Source organism: Oenanthe melanoleuca, chromosome 13, assembly GCF_029582105.1.
Source record: "Oenanthe melanoleuca isolate GR-GAL-2019-014 chromosome 13, OMel1.0, whole genome shotgun sequence".
Classification (NCBI taxonomy): domain Eukaryota; kingdom Metazoa; phylum Chordata; class Aves; order Passeriformes; family Muscicapidae; genus Oenanthe; species Oenanthe melanoleuca.
The window spans coordinates 10,418,913-10,438,863 of NC_079347.1; the positions used below are offsets into that span (position 1 = coordinate 10,418,913).

A 19,951-nucleotide genomic window follows, 5' to 3' on the forward strand; every position below is an offset into this window, starting at 1 on the left:
CAAGGCCACTACTAAACCATGTTCCCAGGTGCCTCATCCATACATTTTTGGGATGCTTCCAGGGATGGTGATTCCAGTTTCTGGGCAGCCTGTTCCAATGCCTCTTTCAGTGAAGAAATTTTTCCTAATATCCAATCTAAACCTCTTCTAGCACAACTTGAGGGCATTTCCTTTTGTCCTGCTGCTTGCTACTTGGGAGAAGAGAGTGACTCTCTCCCACCCTACAACCTCTTTCCACGGAGCTGTGGAGAGCAAGAAGATTCCCTCTCTTTGTCTCCAAGCTGAGCTCCCTCACTGCTGCTCATCAAATCTGTGCTCCAGACCCTTCCCCAGCTCCTCTGCCCTTCTTGAGGCACATCTTTGGACAAAGTAGTACATGGAGTCATGTTCCCTGACCCATGAAGAACACAGGGTCTGAATTCCCTCCAGCTGGAGATCATATTAAACATCTTTTTTGCATGAGGGCTTCAAAAGGCTCCACTTATGAATGTTTATCAAGCATTCTGAGCTGCAGATGGAAGATGCTTGGGAGGTGCTAAATATTGCTGCCATTTATAAAGCTTAACCTTTAAAAAGCATTTTTCACAAGTTTTGTGTTATTAGCTGTGGCTCTTACACCCTGGCACAGGACAACAGTTCTGAGATAGAAATACTATTTTCAGAACAAAACCTGGGGTTTGTGTACTTTTTGCTGTAATAGGAAACAAGAAACAGAGCACATGGAAAGCAGCTGCTGTGGTTAGAACTGGGGCTGATTTGGGTTTCCTTTGGGTTTTTGATATTTACATGCTGCTTGCTAACATTTACTTTAGAGATGCTTTAAAAATACACTTTTATTGTGTTTGTAGCCTATTCATAAAGTGGCTCAGAATTTCAGTCCTGTTAGACTTTGCTCTTCCATAGCATGATACTGTGATTTCTGTTTCCAAACACGTCTGTATACAAAATCACAGGTGAATATTTTCTCACTTTGAATTACCATGGGAATCATAATAAGCCACATTTCTGAATGGGTTCTTAGTTACTGGTTTACCTTACATAATATGGGTGATCCCATTGACATTAATGGATCTTTGCTTATGCATTATGATCTTCCTCTTAGTGGCATGTGTTTATGGTACCTCTGGGAAATGATCGTTGTAATAAAACAGAAATCAGTATTCTCTGGTACCCTCTAGTGGATGTTATTGAATGTTCAGATCAGTTCAAATCTCTTGAGCTTTAGAGAGCTGAGTGTCCTTGATGGACTGTCTAAGAATTTAAAGCTGGGAAAACCACTTGAATTCTTATCATCCCAAGCAACATATTCAGGCTGTGTGAACTGCTCTATCACTCCTTTGAACTCAAATTTTCTGTTGATGACAAAGGAAATGGAAGAGTTCAGCCAAGTATCTGCTCACATAGCCTGTATCAGTTAGGGAATTTATGTTAAGTTTTATATAAATAAGTGAAAAATATGCTTCTTGTAATGGCTCTTTTCAGTGAAGTGCCTCTGGCATGTAAGTGACCTGTTCAAGCACAGCCATCTGGGCAGAGCTGGTTGCTAAGAACCTGTTTTTCTGAAAACTCACTAAGGAAAATGTGGGGGTTTTTTTTCATAAAAAATCAACCAGAACTGTGTTTTTCTCTTGTTTATCTCTTGTACACTTCACTAAATTCTGGTCCCTCTGGTCCAGAAAAGGGCTGTGGGTAATTTTATTTACTGAGGTGGAGGAAATGCTGGAATCAAAGTCACAGACTGAGCCTGCTGTGGAAGACTGTGCCTGTCTTATTTTGTCTGCACGTCCTTGTTGATGTCAGAACCCTGCAATGCCTCAGCTCTTTATATCCCACTGAACAAGAGTCAGTGCAGACTTTCAGGGAACACTTGCTGCAGGCGAAATGTGGCTGTTTTCTGGACATCAGTGTGAATTGTGCAGTGTGACACACCCAGCTAGACCCCCATCTGCCACTCACAGGATTTTTAAAAGGGGCTCTTAAATGCCATAAGAGAGATGTGGCCAGTAATTACCTTTGTGCAGTATTTATCTTAGTGATCAGATCACTGACTGGAACACAGTTGTTATATTTTTCTGTGCTTTTTTTCCCCCCAGACTTGTTTCAGTGAGCAGAAGAAGACAAGTAACCTTGAGGCCTATGTGAAATGGTTCAATAGACTCTGCTATCTCGTAGCAACAGAAATTTGTATGGTAAGTTACAAGTATGTGCCATGTTTTACCACATACTGAAGCCCCATTCCGAGATTTTTTATTAATAAGCAATCCTGGGGATTTATTTCTTATGACCCAGCTAAGCATCTGATGGTAAGTTTTAGTAATGTTGCACTTGAAGAAGCAACCTGATAAATGACAAACATATTGCAAACCAGAGGCAGTAGCACACAGGGGAATGCACCGTTCTCTTGATGTAGTAGAAGCACAGTGTGGAATAATGAACCCTGCAGGGAAAAAGAGAGGAAAAAATGCCTTGAGTTATCCTGTGAGATTTCTGCCAGCAAAGATTCTAGTGGAGCCATATTTGTTATCTGTCATCCTAAAGATTTGCTGTGTGTGTGAATTCCCACTGCATGGCTCTCTGTCCTGCTGCCCATTAGTGTAGCTGTGGCTGTTGTTTCTTAACTTGGTCCCAGCAAAATTAAATTAATGTTTTCCTCTTTGAAAAGGGTATGGAAGGGAGGAATAATAATAGTTTAAAGAGCCTGGTTAACCTGTGACACATAAGAATTACCACTTGAAGATCGTCTTTGAAAAGATAGAGTAATTCCAGTCCAATTAAAATGTGTATTTTAAATGCTATCATTTGACCTGGCCGTGCTGCTAAAGGGGCAGAAGAGGGGAAAGGGATGAATGCAATGAAACCAGCTCTTTCTGGGACAAAGATGCTGCTGCTGTAGGGGTGTGAAATCCTGCCCTTAGGGAAGTCTCTGCTGATGAGCCCATGGACTGGAGAGAGGCCAGCAGGGAGCAGAGGCTCTGCCTCAGGGCTGCTTGGGCTGTTTGTTCCAGCACTGAGACAGTCACTGGAGCTGGGAATTGCTGTGAATTTCTTCTGTGTCACTGCAATGAAAGCTTTGATTTCAGAGGCTGCCAGTCACCAGCATCCACTGGATTGCTGGAACAGAATTAGGGCCAGTGACTGAAAGCAGATGGCCCAAGCTGTGCATGAAGCCATGCTATGCATGGAACAAATGCTTAGGATGACCTCTAGTTCTGCATATGCTCATTACAGATACTCATTTATTTTAATTTACAGCCTGCAAAAAAGAAGCAGCGAGCACAAGTCATCGAATTCTTCATTGACGTTGCCCGAGAGTGCTTTAACATTGGGAATTTTAATTCACTGATGGCAATCATTTGTAAGTACAGCCTCTAACCAGGTCTTCCATCAGCTGTCACAGATGAAAAGGAAACCCAGCTCTTATCAATGGCTCTGTTTTTTTCTCTTTCACTCATAGCTGGAATGAATATGAGTCCAGTTTCCAGGCTAAAGAAGACTTGGTCAAAAGTGAAAACAGCCAAATTTTTCATTCTCGAGGTAAAAAAAAAATATAAAATCCTGATCCACTAATTTAAGTATATTCAGGATATTTTTGTTTGGAAATTTTACATTGTTATCCAGGTGTGAGATGTCTGGAGACACATTTCTCAGGCAGAGGGCCTGATTCTAAGCTGAAATATCCCAGGTGTAGTGAGGAGGGTGTAAAGCTGATGATATGTAGATGGAATTCAGAGTACTCAAATAAGTAAGAGGAATTTAAAAACCCCCAAAGTACCTATATGCACACCACAGTGTTTCCACTGATGCATGTTTTGTTTATCCATGGACATGATGCTGAATGTAAAGCTCCCAAATCTGTACCTTGGAGGTTGAGTGAAGACCCAAGGCTGTATTTTGTATTGAGGATTCCAGGATTTGGAACACATAGAATGTGCAGTGCTTATTCTTCACACAAAAGCTCAGTAGAAAAATCAAAGGCATGAACAGCCATGGGCTGCAGACCTCTCACTGTGTCCTTGGTGCATGGGGTTCTGCAGGCATGTGGATTTTGAAGGTGTACATTTTGAAGATGGAGGCTCTGCTCTGTTCTTGCTTTGCTACAACTGGGTGTAAAATAGTCTTTGGAGGGCTCAGGCTGCATTCTAACCACCGTGTGTTGTTTTGTTGACTAGCACCAGATGGACCCTACAGGCAACTTCTACAACTACCGGACGGCGCTGCGGGGGGCTGCCCACAGGTCCCTGACTGCTCACAGCAACAGGGAGAAGGTGGGTGTGTCACACCCCAGCCCCTCCACACGGCCAGGTGCATGGCTCTGCGACTCACTGGCTCCAACCCTTGATGCAGATGCTCTCCTCATTCCATGTGTCACCAGTGCAAGGCCTGTGTGCTTTCAGATGCAACTGGAAATGTAAAATATGTTTTTAAAAAGTGATTGAAAGAGGCTGGATAGGATCAAAGCAAATCTTTGTGGCAGACAGTGGGTTAGAGAGGGCAGGACACACAGCATGGAGGGCTTTGTACAAGTGTCTCTACATCTCTGGAAAATTGACCTTGTTTAGATTGATAAACCTGATGGAACAGGTATTCCAGACTGAAAAGAGTTATTTTGGTGATGGAGTGTGAGCCTGGCAGATGCAGGTGGAGCTGTGCTTTGTTAGCACAGTGCCCCAGGCTCTGGCACAGAAGCTCCTGTTGTGTGATGGGTGAGATGGGATGGAGAGCAAAGGGCACAGCAATGGAGACCAGGTGGATCTCCATTTACATTAGAGAAAGATGATTTACCACAAGTCCTGCAAGGGAGTCTAGTCTGAATCCATGGCAGCAAATTTGGGGTTCTGTCCTTGTGAATTTTCATTTCATTTTGTTGTTGTTGCCATCTCAGTGAGCAAGAATTTAAGTGTTTTATCAGTGCTCATGGCAAATGTGGAGCTTTCTGACATATCACTGATGCTGCCAAAATCAGATTGACAAGATGTTAGAGTGTAGGATCCTCCTGTTTTGTGGCCCAATATGTTTCTCATTAATTTTCTTATTCCTCCGTTCAATTTTTTTTTTTTTTGGTATCTGAAAGAGGGTTTGTGTTTTACACTGCAATTACCCATAGTCATAAATGGGTAATCTCTGCACTAAGCATGGCAAAGCTAAAGTAGATGCTGCATGAACAAGCACAATATGGAATTTAGCATTCATTCATGAGAGGAGCCAGGCCAGATGCTAATCTCACACCCCTGTAAATTTGATGTAAATCTGCTGAAGCTAATGGAATCTCACAGCATTTATAGTGAAATGAGATCAGCATCTGGTGGCAGGCTGACTCAGCTGCAATGGGAGTACACTGAGTTGCTCTGAAAAGCACTTCTGTATGCAAAGGAGAGATGATTTGGATGCTTGTGACTGGAAAAGCAATTCTTTCAACTCTCACACACTGCAGTGAGGACCTGTCAGTCTGAGATGCTTTTGCAGTTTAGTTCTTCTGCAACCATCATAGATATTCAAACCAGTTGCTTTATTGTTTGACTTAATTTCCTGTGAAGCTAGCAATCTCTGTCATATCTCTACCCCCAGCTGGTTAATACTGATGGCAGAGAGGTTATTAGACTGAAAGGAATCTATTTAACACCAGAAAAACACCATACTCTGTTTTCCTTGTGTAGACAACATTAGTTCAGGAAAATGCTCCAGGATATGATTTGGTAGCTTATCATACTGGGTGTTTTACAGTGTCATAAACAGCAGATCATGAAATGCTTTCTGTAGGATTAAGGAATTCTTTTTCTAAGCAAGATTATAATTCATTTGTTTTAATGAACTTGAACACATCCAAAAGAACATGATCACTTATTTTTGATAGAAGAGGTTATATTGTTTCTTGGCAAACTCATAGCAAAGCTCACTCTGAAGAAAATTTTTATCTTCAAACTGAATTGTGCTTGCAGAGGGGTGTACTGGTTAGTAAGTAAGTCTGGTTTTGTCTGTGCAGTCAAATGACCTGTGACAGTTCCAAAATGAAGTCATTCCACTGGGAAACTGCATGGTACTCATGGCATAGCTCTGGCTTTGAAATGTTGGGAGTATATACAGTACAGTGCTGTGTGTTGTTTCTGTCTGATACTGAGGAGCAAGAACATGTTGGATCTCATTAACTTTCTTCTTTCTGCAGAAGCCAATTGTCCTTCAGCACGTGGGTGGGTTGGATGGCATGGAAGTGGGATAGAAATGGAGAGAAATATGAGTTTCTGGCACTAACCCAGGTTTTCTGCTAGCAAAGTGCCTGGAGTGAAGCCAGTATTGGAGTATAATTGTAGCCACTTTTGTTGTTTTTCCTAGAGAAAGTTGGAAAGCAAAACATACAGGGTAGTATATTTTAATTGGGGAAATAAATGGTGACAAAAATGCAGCAATTCCATGGAAATGTGTAGAGAATTGGTATCCCTGGGTATGTCTTTAGTGCCTTTTGGATGAGATGAGAGTGAGCTCTGCCACGTTCTGAGCTGGCTGGGGGCTCTGTAGCTGTGTTAGCCTGGCATCCAGCCCACATTTGTGTACCTTTGGTCTCAGCAAGGCTTTTCCTTCATGTCTAGTACCACTAATGGTGCTGACCTTGCTCCCAGGCAGTGAAGCAGGACAGAACAAGCTCACATCTGCCTGCAAAAAAAATATGTAGAGAGAACCTGGCAGTGATTTCTAGCTGGGGATCAGTGTCTGGCTCCAGCTATCTGTATCTTTCCACCTTTTGAGACCACACTGGTTACAGAGTCATCATCATTTTTAGTAGAAAACAAACCACATAGATTGATTTGTATTCTTTACTTCAGGGTTGATTGATCTAGTTTGGGTAATGTGAAAATAAATCCTGAAACACACTTAGCTCAGTTTGACTAGGAATTGTTCCACTTGACCCTAATAGGAGGGCTCAGCATTTTGGGAGGATAAGGCTGTGCTTTGTTTTCATTCCTGAGTTTTATCAGTGGAATGTATCAGGATCAGTATCCAGTGGCTCTTGGAGTGTTAGTCCAGACTTTTTTATGGCTGTTTGCAATGACATTACAGAGTTTATTTGTGGCTGTCCCATAAGGAACCTAGCAGAGATGCAGATCTTTAAAAGTTTACTGGATGTGGTAATTCAGCTAGAACAGAAATTGGCTTCCATTTTCACAACACACATTGACAGTAGCTTGTGAACTCCTTGCCTTAGTGTTTTCACTTCTATGGTTGTTCACACTCATTGGAGCACCACAACATTGTAGCATCCATATAAACTGGAAAATAACAGCTGCCAATCCTGTTCTGAGTCCATTTCATATCCTGTTACAGCTGATGTACAGCATGAGATGGAATAACATAAAATACTTAACTAAAGGATTGCTCTCTTGGCTGTTCTTGCTTGCCATGAGGGATCTTTAACTTTGGTGCTGCTTAATAAGCTCCAATTCAGTTAATACACAACCAGACCAGTGGAAACATTTGGACACTGCCATGCAGTGTGTTTTATGTTCATGGTGGTTTAGTTTGTACTTGGTGGTTTAAAAGACAGACATTTCTGCCACAGGAAAGTTCTCAGAGGGGCAGCTGGCCTTCAGCTCAAGCTCCCCAAGCAGCCTTTTGCTGTCACAGTGTCACTGCTGGGGAGGTGAGCAGACTGAGGTTTGGCTGTCAGCTCTCATGGACTCCTTTGTGTTATCTTTCTTTTCCCTTTGAGCTGTGAGACAAAGGACCCTTAGGGAGTCTGCTTCTCTCTGGATCTCTGCTGAGGTTGAGGATGCACTTCAGGATGTTTCTGCTTTCTGCTGTAGAACATCTGGCATAAAGTTTATTTATCCCTTCTTGTAATTCCATCAATTTCAAAAGTCCTACCCAGACTTCTTTCATAGCAAACTATGACCCAACTCTGATGGGTTAGAGGGAAGGCTTGGATCACTGCTATTTGCCACTCTGCCCTGGAGGATGGCCAGGGCTAATTTTGAGAACTACAGTGGTCTCCCTGGCTACTGCTAGCAGTTTCCTGTCAACCAACTTATTATTTTCAATCCTGTTGTCTTCAGGTTAATTTGGAGAAGCAGGTTGTACTAATCAGGCACTAGGAAGGAAATCACATACCTCAAGAGGTAGCCATGCATGGAGCTGTTGAAAATGAAACAGCTCCTTATTAACTGTTTGTAGACAAGTCCTTGGTCATCAAATTTTATGCTGTCTTTCCTTGTCCAGGGACAATATTGATTCTTTGGTTCCCACCTGTGTTTAAATTGCTCAATTTGTGTGTTCAACATCTCTGCTTATAAGGACACAACAGGAAAGGGAAGAGTTCTGCAATGTTATTTTGCTCTTTGCTGTCTGATGTTGTAGATAATAAACTGGGCTTTTAGCATTTTCTTAGTCATATTATTGTGCTCAGTGAACATTGTGTTCAGTTCACTTTCATCTCAGTATACATCCTGAAGGTGGCTGAAGGTCTCTCTAGACACTACTGCCCTTTTGCCTGCCTGAGCTGTACTGCTTTTTAAGTGCACAGCACACTCAAAAGTTAATACTTCTTTATTCTTATCTCTCCCAATTGAGTAGTTCTTTCATGCAGAGAAAATACTGAATTGAAAAGATAATGGTTATGTCATTTCTCTCCACAGATTGTGATCCCCTTCTTCAGCCTATTGATCAAAGATATTTATTTTTTGAATGAGGGATGTGCTAATCGCCTTCCAAATGGACACGTCAACTTTGAAGTAAGACCTGAAAAATGTTTTTACCTATCCCATTCTGATAGCCAAGGACTATCTGAGACTATTGGCCTGCAATTTTCAGTGCAGACCATCAAACACTGAATAGTAGGTAATCTTACTATATCTGAGTGAAATGATCTTATGTTTACAGAAATTTCTGGAACTGGCTAAGCAAGTAGGAGAATTTATAACATGGAAGCAAGTGGAGTGTCCATTTGAGCAAGACCCTAACATCATCCACTACTTGCACACTGCTCCCATTTTTACTGAGGATGGTAAGACTTTATACAATCACTCATCACTGAAAATGTTTCTCTTCATCACTACTAATTAACACCCTGATCCATGCTCTGGTGATTTCTCTCACTGACCAGTCCCAGCTGTTTCCTAGCTTTCCTGCCAAACAGCTTGTTTATCCCCAGTCTATCAATGTGTTTTTGCAAATACAACCTTCTAGCACATGAAGCTGCTGCCTGATGACTTTTCTCCTCTCTGTAGCTTCTCTGTAAGGCACTGTCTAGGAAGCTGCCATTGTGGCCCTATTTTTGTAACCACAAAAAGAGGCCACACAAGCATGTCATGGGCTGCTGTGAATGTCAGCTGTCCCTTACCCACTCATTCTGTGATTGATGGAGCCAGAGCTAATCTCTTTCACAAACACAGCCCAGGGTGATGGAGTCCAGCTGACCTCCTCCTCCACAGCAATGACACACGTTATGTACAGAAAAGAATTTTTTAAGAAAACCTTTTCTATTAATTTCAGCTGTAGCTATGAAAACCCTGTTCTGAAATTATTTCTCTGATTGTCTTTTTATACTTTTCTGTCCTTGGCAGTTTGGTATCCAGCATGCCAGACTGTCACTTCATATTGGTTTGTGTCAGTTGCCTCTCTCTACATTGTCACGCACAGAATTGTCTATAGAACCTTCCCGTAAGCTATTCTGGTGGTGGGTTTATTTTTTTCTTCATTCTGTAGGCAGTTTTCTGTACTAATCCAAGGTAATCAGACCAGACAGCTTTTATTTCACAGACTACTACAGAAAGCAAAATACTGCTTCTAAAATCCTGCCTAGATCTTAAGAATGACTGCCAAAATAGAATAATTAATGTGATTAAAGTAATATGTATCAAAAGGAGAAAAGATGAAGGTATTTCTTCTTATTTTAGGCTCTAAAGGGACAGAAAATGAAAGTCAGGGTAAAAGTACAGTTTTCAGGCTACTGGACTAAAAAAGAGTGACCTCAACCCACTGATTGTTTGCAGATTTTATCCCTCATGTCCTCCCCTATATTCATATTGCTTTTGTGAAATACCCTTTGCAGAAGCCACAGGAAGACTCACCCATTACCCAGGGGCAGTGCAGAGTAGAAAGAACTGCCCTGAATGAAAGGTGGGAGGATATCAGGAAATTCAGCAGTGGCTACATGAAGGACCATGAAGTTTTAAAATTTCTCTTTTAGTGTGGTACAAAAGGACATACAAGAAAGCAGAGGGATGGGGGTTACTGATGCTGTTGGAAGTAACACATACTTAATGTTTCCAGGTTTATATCTGGCTTCCTATGAAAGTGAAAGTCCGGAAAACCAGACAGAAAAAGACAGGTGGAAATCCTTAAGGTAACCTCTCATTTTATCAGCTCATTTCTAAAGTATCTCCAAATGACTGCTCTGATACCAAAGCTTGTGAAGTGCAGGTATTTAAGCTGTCACCTCTGAGGGAGGTCTGTTTCATTTAGAACTAATTTGCAGAGCTGAGGCTGCACTGATAAAAGCTCATTTTAATCTCAAATTATCCTCTGTGTAAAGAATACCCTCAGCTTGCTATACTCATGCAAAAGCCTGATGCAAGTGAAGAATGCCCCAGGTCAACTGGATCTTCCAACAGTGTACAGCTCTTTTAAGAGATGTGTAATGGCTTGATATAAGTGAAAATAGGAAAATAGTGATTAAAACAACCCAAGCCTTTAAATTTGCTTTTTTAAAAAATTGTCCTTATGTTTTACATTTACAGATCCACTATTTTAGGAAAGACTTGAAGATTGAGAGATTATTGCAGTAGGTCAAGGAAAAGAAATCAGCAAACATTTTGCACTACTGATTCCAAAGATGCCTGTTTGGGATTTAGAAAATTTTTTTTTGTTTGAGTTTTTTTGTTGGATTTTTTTTTTTTGACTGTCTAACATGATGGATGAACTGGATTCATCCACTGAAATCAACAGAACTGTGTGCACAATGATGCTTCTCTAACTATGAGACAGAGAGAGGACGGACAAACAGACTATTTGTGGCTGTGCCCAAACTGCATCAGGATCACTGTAATTTTGCCTCTGAAGGAAAATGCAAGAAAACCAGGAGCAGGGAGAATCACGGTACTGCAACAGAGAAGCAAAAATACACAAGAGTATTTCAGAAGCAGGTGCTTCAGACAGCAGTTCTTTAACCTCTGAGGATTGTAAAATTAAATCAAAGACAGACAACAGCAATCTGGTTAATTGCTGAATGAAGAAAAGAAACTGAGTCTTGCATTAGCAGTCCCCCAGCCTTGTTGAACAAAGCACCGACTGCTGCAGGTTTGAGCTTGCAGGGACGAGGCTGACAGCGCTCACACGTGTGTCACAGAGGCCAGGTCGGGACCGGCGTGCTGAGCCGGTTCGGGCAGAGCCTGGAGCGTCACTCCCGCTGGTTAATCCTCCCTCCTCTCTTGTTGCTTTCCTTACTGTGAATCTGGGCCGGTCTGAGGAGGGCACAGAGGTTGATGGTGCTGCTTATGACACCCCCACCACCTCTGAGGTTGAATGAAGAAGCAAATGACTCTGGACTCAACTTACCTCTATTTAATGTATGTAGTGTATTCCCTAAATTTACTGATGCCGAGTTGCATCTTTTAAGGGGTTTTATCACACTCAAAGAAAAAAGGTACTGCATTACCATTTGTATCAGGTTCCAATTAACACAGTACTGTTTATTTTGTAACACAATACTTAGGAGATTGGGGAGTAATTGCTCTGAACTGGGGAACTACATGGTATGCTTTAAAAGGACAAAGGGTTCCAGACTGGAATGAACGCATAAAGAATTTGTCATTCATGAGCAGATAACCATTTTTGTCTTTTTTACTTTTAGGATGTAAAGTTCACCATTTCCTTACAGATAACATGAAACAGGGGCTATGTCTTGTGTTTAAGGTTGTACAATATCAAGGTGCTACTGTAAGAGATACATTAAATGATAGTGAACTATATTAGATTCAAAACTAAGCCCTAACAGTAGACTTATTGTCTGTGTGTTGAAGGAATGTCCCTAACTGCCCCAGAAAATATCTCAAAAAGCTTAAATGAAACCTAAATGTCACATCATACTGAACTTTTACTGACTTGGTGCTACCTTTTCAGATGTTCCTACAACAGAAGGATGTAACCCTTTCATTGAAATCAGTAATAGTTTTATTTCAGCACAGAGTGATTCCAAGTGGCTGTAGTGTTTTGAAAAATTAGGGTAATCACAAAACCTGGCTGTGTTGGCCTATTCACCCAGAAAACTGGAAGTGTTCCTGCCTTCTGCCAGGCCTCTGAGTGCCTGAGTGAGCTGTTGACCTGGAGAGATGGCAGGCTGGTGTTTGAGGGCAGCAACCTGAGAATGCCCTATGTGGTGCATTCAGGTTTGAGATGTCTGCAGAGCAGTTCTGTGTGGGGCCATGGCCTGTGGGAGCCCAGTCTGGCTCACTGAATCCACTTGTGCTTGCTGAGCTGAGCAGGATGGATTCTTCTGGGTTTGCAAACAGGGCTTGAAGCAGAACTTCAGATCTCCTTTTCCTGTAGATCTATCAGCATATGAATTCAGACAGGGGGACATAAAACTCTAATGTGTTTATTCAAGCTTTGTATGGAAGAATTAAGTGTAAGGATGGTACAGCATCATTGCAGCCATGGAATGATGACTGTTCTGCTGATACTGTGAATCTGCTGTTTGTTAATTTTTGTACATGAGCTGAGAGCTATACAGAGAAGCTATACACATATAGCTGTTCCTTCAGGCAGAACCATTTCCAAAATGAAGCCATTAAAAGCCTGTTAAATTTCAGATGAATCCAGAGCAATAACCATAAACGTAACTACAACAATGCTAATGTTTAAGTGTGTTTGCTAAATGGTCATTTTTGTTATTATCTGCATATTTTTAACAGGCACAGTGTGACTTCACAGTGGAAATATGGGGGGTTTGCTTATCTGAAACCCAGTGCAAGTGGATGGGCCCTTTCTTAAAACTGCTTTTTAAAATGGAAATCCTCACTCCTTTTCTAATGAGCCACTAGAGATTGGTACAGATGAGATTATAAGACAGTGACAATTAATTAAAATGTGATTTTTCATTATACTTCCTTATATTTTGGGGCACCTTCCATGAATTTGGGCAATTTTGGAAGTACAAGTTCAATTAGATCTCCTAAAGTTTATCACTGTTGCAAACTAAACCAATTTTGTAGTCCAAAACTTTCAAACCTCAGTGCTTAAATGGAAGCATAAAGGTCAGATTTAGGTGGGTATTAAGGGCTTAGCGGAACTATCAGAAGCACTAAATTATTCTTTAGCCTTTATATAGCCACACATTTAAAAGGTCCTTTTTCAGAGGTGCTAAACATCCTCATCTCTTGGGGAGTAGCACTTTATGGAGGTGCGTGGCACATGAATCTGTAGTATTTGATCTCCAGAGACACTCACTGCTCTTTGCAAAATGACTTGGAGAGTGCAAAACAACTTAAAATGAGAAGACAGTGCTTTTAAAAATGGACTTCAGGAACCATAGCTTGTCTTCACATAATTTTGTAGCTAAATCCTATTTAAACAGAAACAATGTAAGCCTTAAATTGCAGCTGTTGGTTGCATTTCTAATCCATTTTGGCCTAACCAGGGTGAACAGCTCCTGCCTGGCAGGAGCAGGATTAGAGCCTTGCTTCACCAACAAGCACCAGTGCAACTGAAAACAAAGAATGACAACTTGGGCAGTTTTCTTTTTCAGATTTCTTCTGAAAATATATTAATATTACATGAAAGTGAGAACATAAATATGTCAAGTAATCCATTTTTCTTGCTATAAAGGCATAAAGAACTGCTGCCATGCTGAAAAGAAAGGATCACTTCCCACCAAGCACTAAACCACTGTAAGGCATGCAGTCATTAGACCAACATCTAGACAAGTTGCTTGTAGTGATGTTGTAGCCTAATTCTGCTTCTTTGAGTGGATTCACTCCCTGGCAGCTGCTTGAGCTAATGCTACACAGAGAACAGAGCAAAACTAGACCTGTAGGTCTGCAGTTGTATCAAACTTGGTATCAAACCCCTAAGCTGGTAAAGATGTGAATATGACACAGTTTTGCAGAAGAATTAACTTAGCTTCTGGTATACGGCAGTATTTTAAAAGACCCAAATACATGAAATCACTTCTGCTCCTCCTCCATTGTAATCAGAATGGTAGCAAAAGTCCCATTTTTCCATTTCTTGAGTGTGCCATCCTGCAATACAGGGCTAGGTTAAAGCTCAGTGCAAAGCAAGGAGGGAATTGTGTGCCTACACACAATTGTGTGAAGTCAGTAGATGAACTTGCTCAATGCCTTTCAAAAGACTCTTAATCATACAATGTAGCCCTCAATTTCACATCAGCATGGATCACATTACCGAATTAAAGGTGAATGGATGTAGGGCAGCTGGGCATGACTAAATTTTCAGGGCAGAAACTCCAAATGAATCAAGCACTCAAGCACTCTATGCACCAGAATACCCTGATTAGACTGTTATTATTCCCTCTCTTAGGCAATGAACACAATCCTGCTGTACATCTCTGGAAGCTCCCCATGTGGATGGAGCAAACTGTGATCTCAGCTTCTGCTGAGGTGTCACTTTAAAAAGTGTGGACAGCTGCTAAAGCACTTCAAATAAGAAACGATTTAAATGTAGAGATACTTTTCTCAGCTTGAGAATATTTTATGATGTGGTCAGTGGTGATAAGATAATCACTCACTTAAAATTAAGCCTGTCCCTTCCTGATATCTTGGTTATTTCATCATGTTTTATGGCAATAGTATATGCACCTTTTCTTAAAGCACATGACTGTAAATCCAGTTTAGAACAGAACTCAGATCACTGAATATGTAATTGGAATCATTAACTGAAAAGACCTGTTAGTAGAAAAGATAGGTATGCATATCAATGTAAAAATGTTACACAGTTAATGTCTGGCCTAGCAATGATTGTGTTCCATGGAATGAGACTGATTCCAAGCACAGCAATGTGCCAGAAGAAAAACTCCAATTAATTTTGATGGGCTTTGGAGCAGTCCTGTAGTTATTAACTGTAATACAGTTTTTAGTTATTCATAGGTATTAAACTGTATTGCCAGCTGGTATAGTCCCTGTGCCAGGTAGAACTCTCAGATAGGAGATGCACTTAATAGGGTGAAAGTCCAGCCTTAGCAAAAGTTTTCTTTGACATTGTTGTAGTTTCAGCAGCACATTCAAGGACTAAATCTCATCCAATGAATTAATTCATGCCTGAGAGCAAAATTTGACTTTCTGGGTTTAAGAACCTTTTTCTCTTTTTATACTGGTAGAAATTAGTCATACTGTCTCAAATTACTCTCTCATTGGAAATTAAACCCCCTTTGATTGTGAACTGATTATTTCCATTGTTGTAGTTGCAGAATGGGTTTGGGAGTGACAAGGAAACAAGGAAAAGCCCCTTTGTTACTGCTCAGAAACTCAACTGTAGGCCAAAGATGTCTTTTCTTTTGTCCTTACTAGCATTGTTTGTTGAGTGGAATTCTCTCTGTAGGTGGTGCAGGGCACTCCTGAAGTGTGGCTGGGGAGCAGCACACACATTGTACCCAGCTCAGGATGGCAGCACAGGCACCATCACACACGTGGGGTGATGGGATGATCCTGGACAAAGCTGAGTGTGTTCCCATCTGAGCTTCACTCTGCTTTGCAATGCTGGGACACATCCCTTTGGAGAGAGACTAAGTTCTTGGAAGTTCACCTGAGGCAAAGCCTACTATACTTCCTTATCCACCCAACAGAATGATTAGAAGAAAATTCTTTGAACTAAAAGAGGTTTTCTCTAGTGGACTTAGTTGACAGAGATTTTACAATCTATGAAAAATAAGTATTTTTAAAATTATGAGAAATACTTTGATGGTTGTTAACTTTCATATTTCACTGCATAGCAGCAGAGGGAACAAAATATCTTCTATTAATATCAATGGCAGCTGGGCAAGCAAAGGCAGGAAAGAATACAGTGAAATACTGGTGCAGAAAATGTTACCAATAATTTTGTTTTAATATTAGCTAGAGCGTGTCCCTTCCCCTGAAACCACTGCTCCCTGCTCTGCAGAACAGCTGAACCAATTACTTTTTTAGATGGAACAGATCTGAAGTTTAATCTGGTTTTTATTAATTTCAGTTGCAATTCTTTCTGCATATTTTCAATATGCAAAAAATACTTAGTACACTAAAGCTAATGCTCATCCTGCATTGTTACATTATGCAAGTGTAGCTAGGGAGCAAATAGCTTGTATGGCTGGTATTTCATACACTCTGCATGGGTGCAAGACCCTGAAACTCAGACTGTAGCCTCAGCTGCAGAAAAAAGCTTAGTATGAGTGACTCCTGCCCTGCTCCATGGCCAGCACAGGCTGTAGTGCTGTAAATTCAGAGTGGCTTGGACTGCTCACTCCTCCCTTGATGCCTTTCCCTCCACAGAAGTGGTATTTTGCTCCATAAACAGCTCTTGTGAAATGCCAAAGGAACATTTTTCTAGCTCTCTGCCATACAAAGGCTCTGTATTCATACTCCAGATCTGTCATAACAGAATAGGAATCTTTCTCTCTTTTCATCCCCATGGCTTTAAAACTGCCAGCCCAGATTAATATTGCAGTGTAGCAATGTTCCCAGGCCTCCTAGAATGCAGAAGACTTAGGAGTTCAGAGCTCAGGAATCCTACAAGTTAAATGTTTGTAAAGGAACCTTCCTTCTAAAAGGTACAAAGCCCCATCTGATGGAATTCTGAACAGAAAATTCCATATTCCAGCTACCTTTCAGAGAAACATAACTTCTTCAGTGAACTATTACTGGTCAGTACTAAATCACTGCTTTCATTATTGAATTATGCTTCTAAAATTCCAGTGTTTTTGAAATGAATATATGATGGTTTTTTGATGATTGGTCTGTGGGCAAACAGAATAGAGAAAATGGGGGCTGTATTTTAGACTGTTGACATCACCTGTATTTCTTTAGCAGCCCAAGTTGGGTTATCACTTACTGTCTGTCCTTGCCTTGAACCAGAAGGAATTGTTCCAATACAATAGTCAAAATTATTAAAACTTAGTGAAAGATGCACACACAGAGCTATTAAATTCAAGTGTTTCAAAGTCTGATTATTACAAATGTACAAGTACTTCCCTTAGGGGTCTGTAAAAAAATCATTACTAGTACACAACATAGACGGAAAATAAATTATCCTCTGGGTTTCAGAACTCTTAGCAAGCATTCGTCAATTTATAAAGGTGAAAGATTGTATTTTAAGTCTTCTTTTCACTTTTAGCAACAGTGACTATCAACTATCTTAAACCTAAACTCCAAGAACATATTATTCTAAAACTATTAGAATAATACTATTTAGTCACAGACCCAAAAGCACAGAGTAAAAATGGGTAAGCAGAATTGTCTTTATTTTCAAACTGAGAAATTCAAAGGTTGCATGACAGGCCCAGGGTTACCTGGGAAGAACATCCTTTCAAAAAATTACCCCAAAAAGATATCAAAATTTTAGTTTTACATTCCTTCTGGTGTTACTCCTTTTTACAACTGTGCTTAGATAAACAGGAACTAAATTATTACTTTGAGTTTTAAAAAGAATCAAGCTAAGAAATAAATATGGCTTAAAAGAGTGGTATATATTAATCATGTGAGTGATAGCAATGAGGAACTGTGCTTTTCCTGTATCTTTTTCATTAAATTAAAAAATTCATGTTATGATTAGCATTTTCAGGTCAAATTGAAATCCCTCTACCATAGAATCATAAAATTGTAGAATCATTAGGTTGGAAAGGATCTTTAAGATGATTGAGTCCAACTTTTAACCCATCCATTATACTCAAACCATGTAGCTTTGTTAGAAATTCCCAGAACAAATACCAACACTTTATTAATTCCACAGGCAGGAAACAGTAAAGTTACTTGAAAGTGGCTGTTATGATTTTGTGACTGTACATAGATCTTGCAAAATGTTATTGGTAATCTGCATCCTGTAGCCCACATAAACACTGCGAGAATAGCATGGTCATTGTTACGCTTTATAGCTGTTGTGGAAAATGTCTTACCCTGCATTCATGCTGATAGTGCCCATCCTACTCCCATGCCTTTTTATACAGTTGTGGTAAGATTGTTATGAAATCCTTTTGTCAGTCATGTTCCAGCTAACTTACCTATGTATAGAATTTATATATTAAACCCCCCTAATTTATACTGTGTTTTAACAGTTTGCCTGAACTGTCTATGGTTTCTAAATTTTGTAATGTGAGTGTCAAATAAGAATAATATTAAAAAAAAAAAGAAAAAAAAGGCTTGGCTTTTTTTGGTGTGGATTTTTTTCTTTGGTTTTATACGTAGTAAAGATCTTAACAACTGCAAATGTACAGGATAGGTTGTGAAGAAACTCACATTGCTTTGAAACTCAAAAATTACAGAGATGTCCCTGACTCTGCACAACAGTTCATGAATATGTGTGTAGAAAGAAACCTGTGGTTTCTGCTCTTTCTCATTTCCATTTTACTGCTTCTCTCTTCATCCTTATATATTCAGAACATTGTACTGCAAGGAAAGGAGACAGATTCACAGTTCCCATAATAAAATATTTTCCCAAATAGGAGTTGTAGAATGGAAACTTCATAATAATAGGAGCAAAAAGCTGAGACTGGGTATTTTTAGTTTGTTTCTATAAAAATCTGTGGTACAACTGATGTTAAAATGTGTTCTTTTAATATTTGTATTGCTGCTGGCAATACAAATAATAAACTGAAAAGGGCTACTGAGATGAGGGCCCCATTTCAGTAACAATGTACAGTAAGAGACATCGTTGGTTCAAGCAGCCGAAAATTCTGTTAAATAGAGAAGAAAGAGGCTCAGGGGTGAAACTTGTGTGGACAGAAGTGGTGGAGTTCCCTTGATGTAACATTTGGCACCTGCACCACGAGGCTTCTGAGAGTGTGTAACTGCTGTTCAGCACAGCTGGCCCTGCTGCTGTCACCAAGGGACAAGGCTCAGTGTGAGTGGTGTCACTGACTCCAAAGCCTGCAGAACTGGGATGTGCAACCTTCTCTCTCAGCAGTGTTCTTACAGTGCCAGAGCTCTTGCCAAAAGGAACTGTTGAGTCATCTGTCTGAATTTCCTGTAAACTGTGGCTTATTCATGCTTCCCCCCCATGTGAAGCCCCCAATTCTCTAGAGGGCTAAAACATTTCAATCCTCAGGAGGCCCAGCTGTGCCACAGAGAGTGGGAAAAGTCCAAATTTCAACCATCTCTGTGAGCTTTTCAGTTAAAGGAGTGGATCACTGAAATGAAACCTAGTGTGCCCACTGGAGGGAACACTCCCTGCTCCTGGTGAGCTGCCAGCTGCTCAGGGCACTGTGTCCCCAGCACACCCAGAACACGATGAGGGCAGCAGAGGCTGTTCCAGTCTGCACTGGCCACTGCTCAGGGAGGACCATGCTATTACCTGGCCACAGCTGTTCCCCAGTGCACATGGGAAAGAACACAAGTGCCCGTGCTCACACAAAGTTTCTGGGTCACTGCTTTTCTAAGAAAAATTCTAATAACTCTTAAAAAAGGAAAATGTCCCTAAGCCATAACCATACCTTGTTCTTTTTCACCTAGCTGCATATTTTCACATTTTTTCAATTCTACTGCATAATCTAAAAAGAATAGTAATAATAAAAAACTTTTAAAATTTTCCTTTATAAAAATAAACTCTCATGGAATGGAAATACAACTGTCAGTTGTTCTCACTTTGCCTTTCTGCTGATCCACACATCCAAGCTCCTATTATCTCTTTGAATTTACATATGCACAACAATCTGGGACACTGGCTCCCTTGATCAGTAGTTACAGTGATTTGTGAAATGAATAATACATTTTGCCTGATATATCTTAGAAATTCTTGTGTTGGCTTTTCCATCAGTTCAGTCCCTTAC

The 19,951-nt window shown here is 40.5% G+C and overlaps 1 protein-coding gene across 2 annotated transcripts in view; it reads left to right on the forward strand.

Annotated features, from left to right (window-relative positions):
• The window catches only part of RASGEF1C (RasGEF domain family member 1C), a 73,052-nt gene extending 54,738 nt beyond the window's left edge, over window positions 1-18,314 (forward strand). For both annotated transcript variants that reach the window (XM_056502397.1, XM_056502398.1), the window contains exons 7-14: window positions 2,094-2,189; window positions 3,253-3,355; window positions 3,455-3,534; window positions 4,170-4,265; window positions 8,622-8,717; window positions 8,866-8,989; window positions 10,258-10,330; window positions 10,725-18,314. In XM_056502397.1, coding sequence (XP_056358372.1) covers window positions 2,094-2,189; window positions 3,253-3,355; window positions 3,455-3,534; window positions 4,170-4,265; window positions 8,622-8,717; window positions 8,866-8,989; window positions 10,258-10,330; window positions 10,725-10,749 — 693 coding nt within the window. In that variant the 3' untranslated portion in view covers window positions 10,750-18,314. The remainder of the gene's footprint in view (window positions 1-2,093; window positions 2,190-3,252; window positions 3,356-3,454; window positions 3,535-4,169; window positions 4,266-8,621; window positions 8,718-8,865; window positions 8,990-10,257; window positions 10,331-10,724) is intronic.
• The last annotated feature ends 1,637 nt before the right edge of the window (window positions 18,315-19,951 follow it).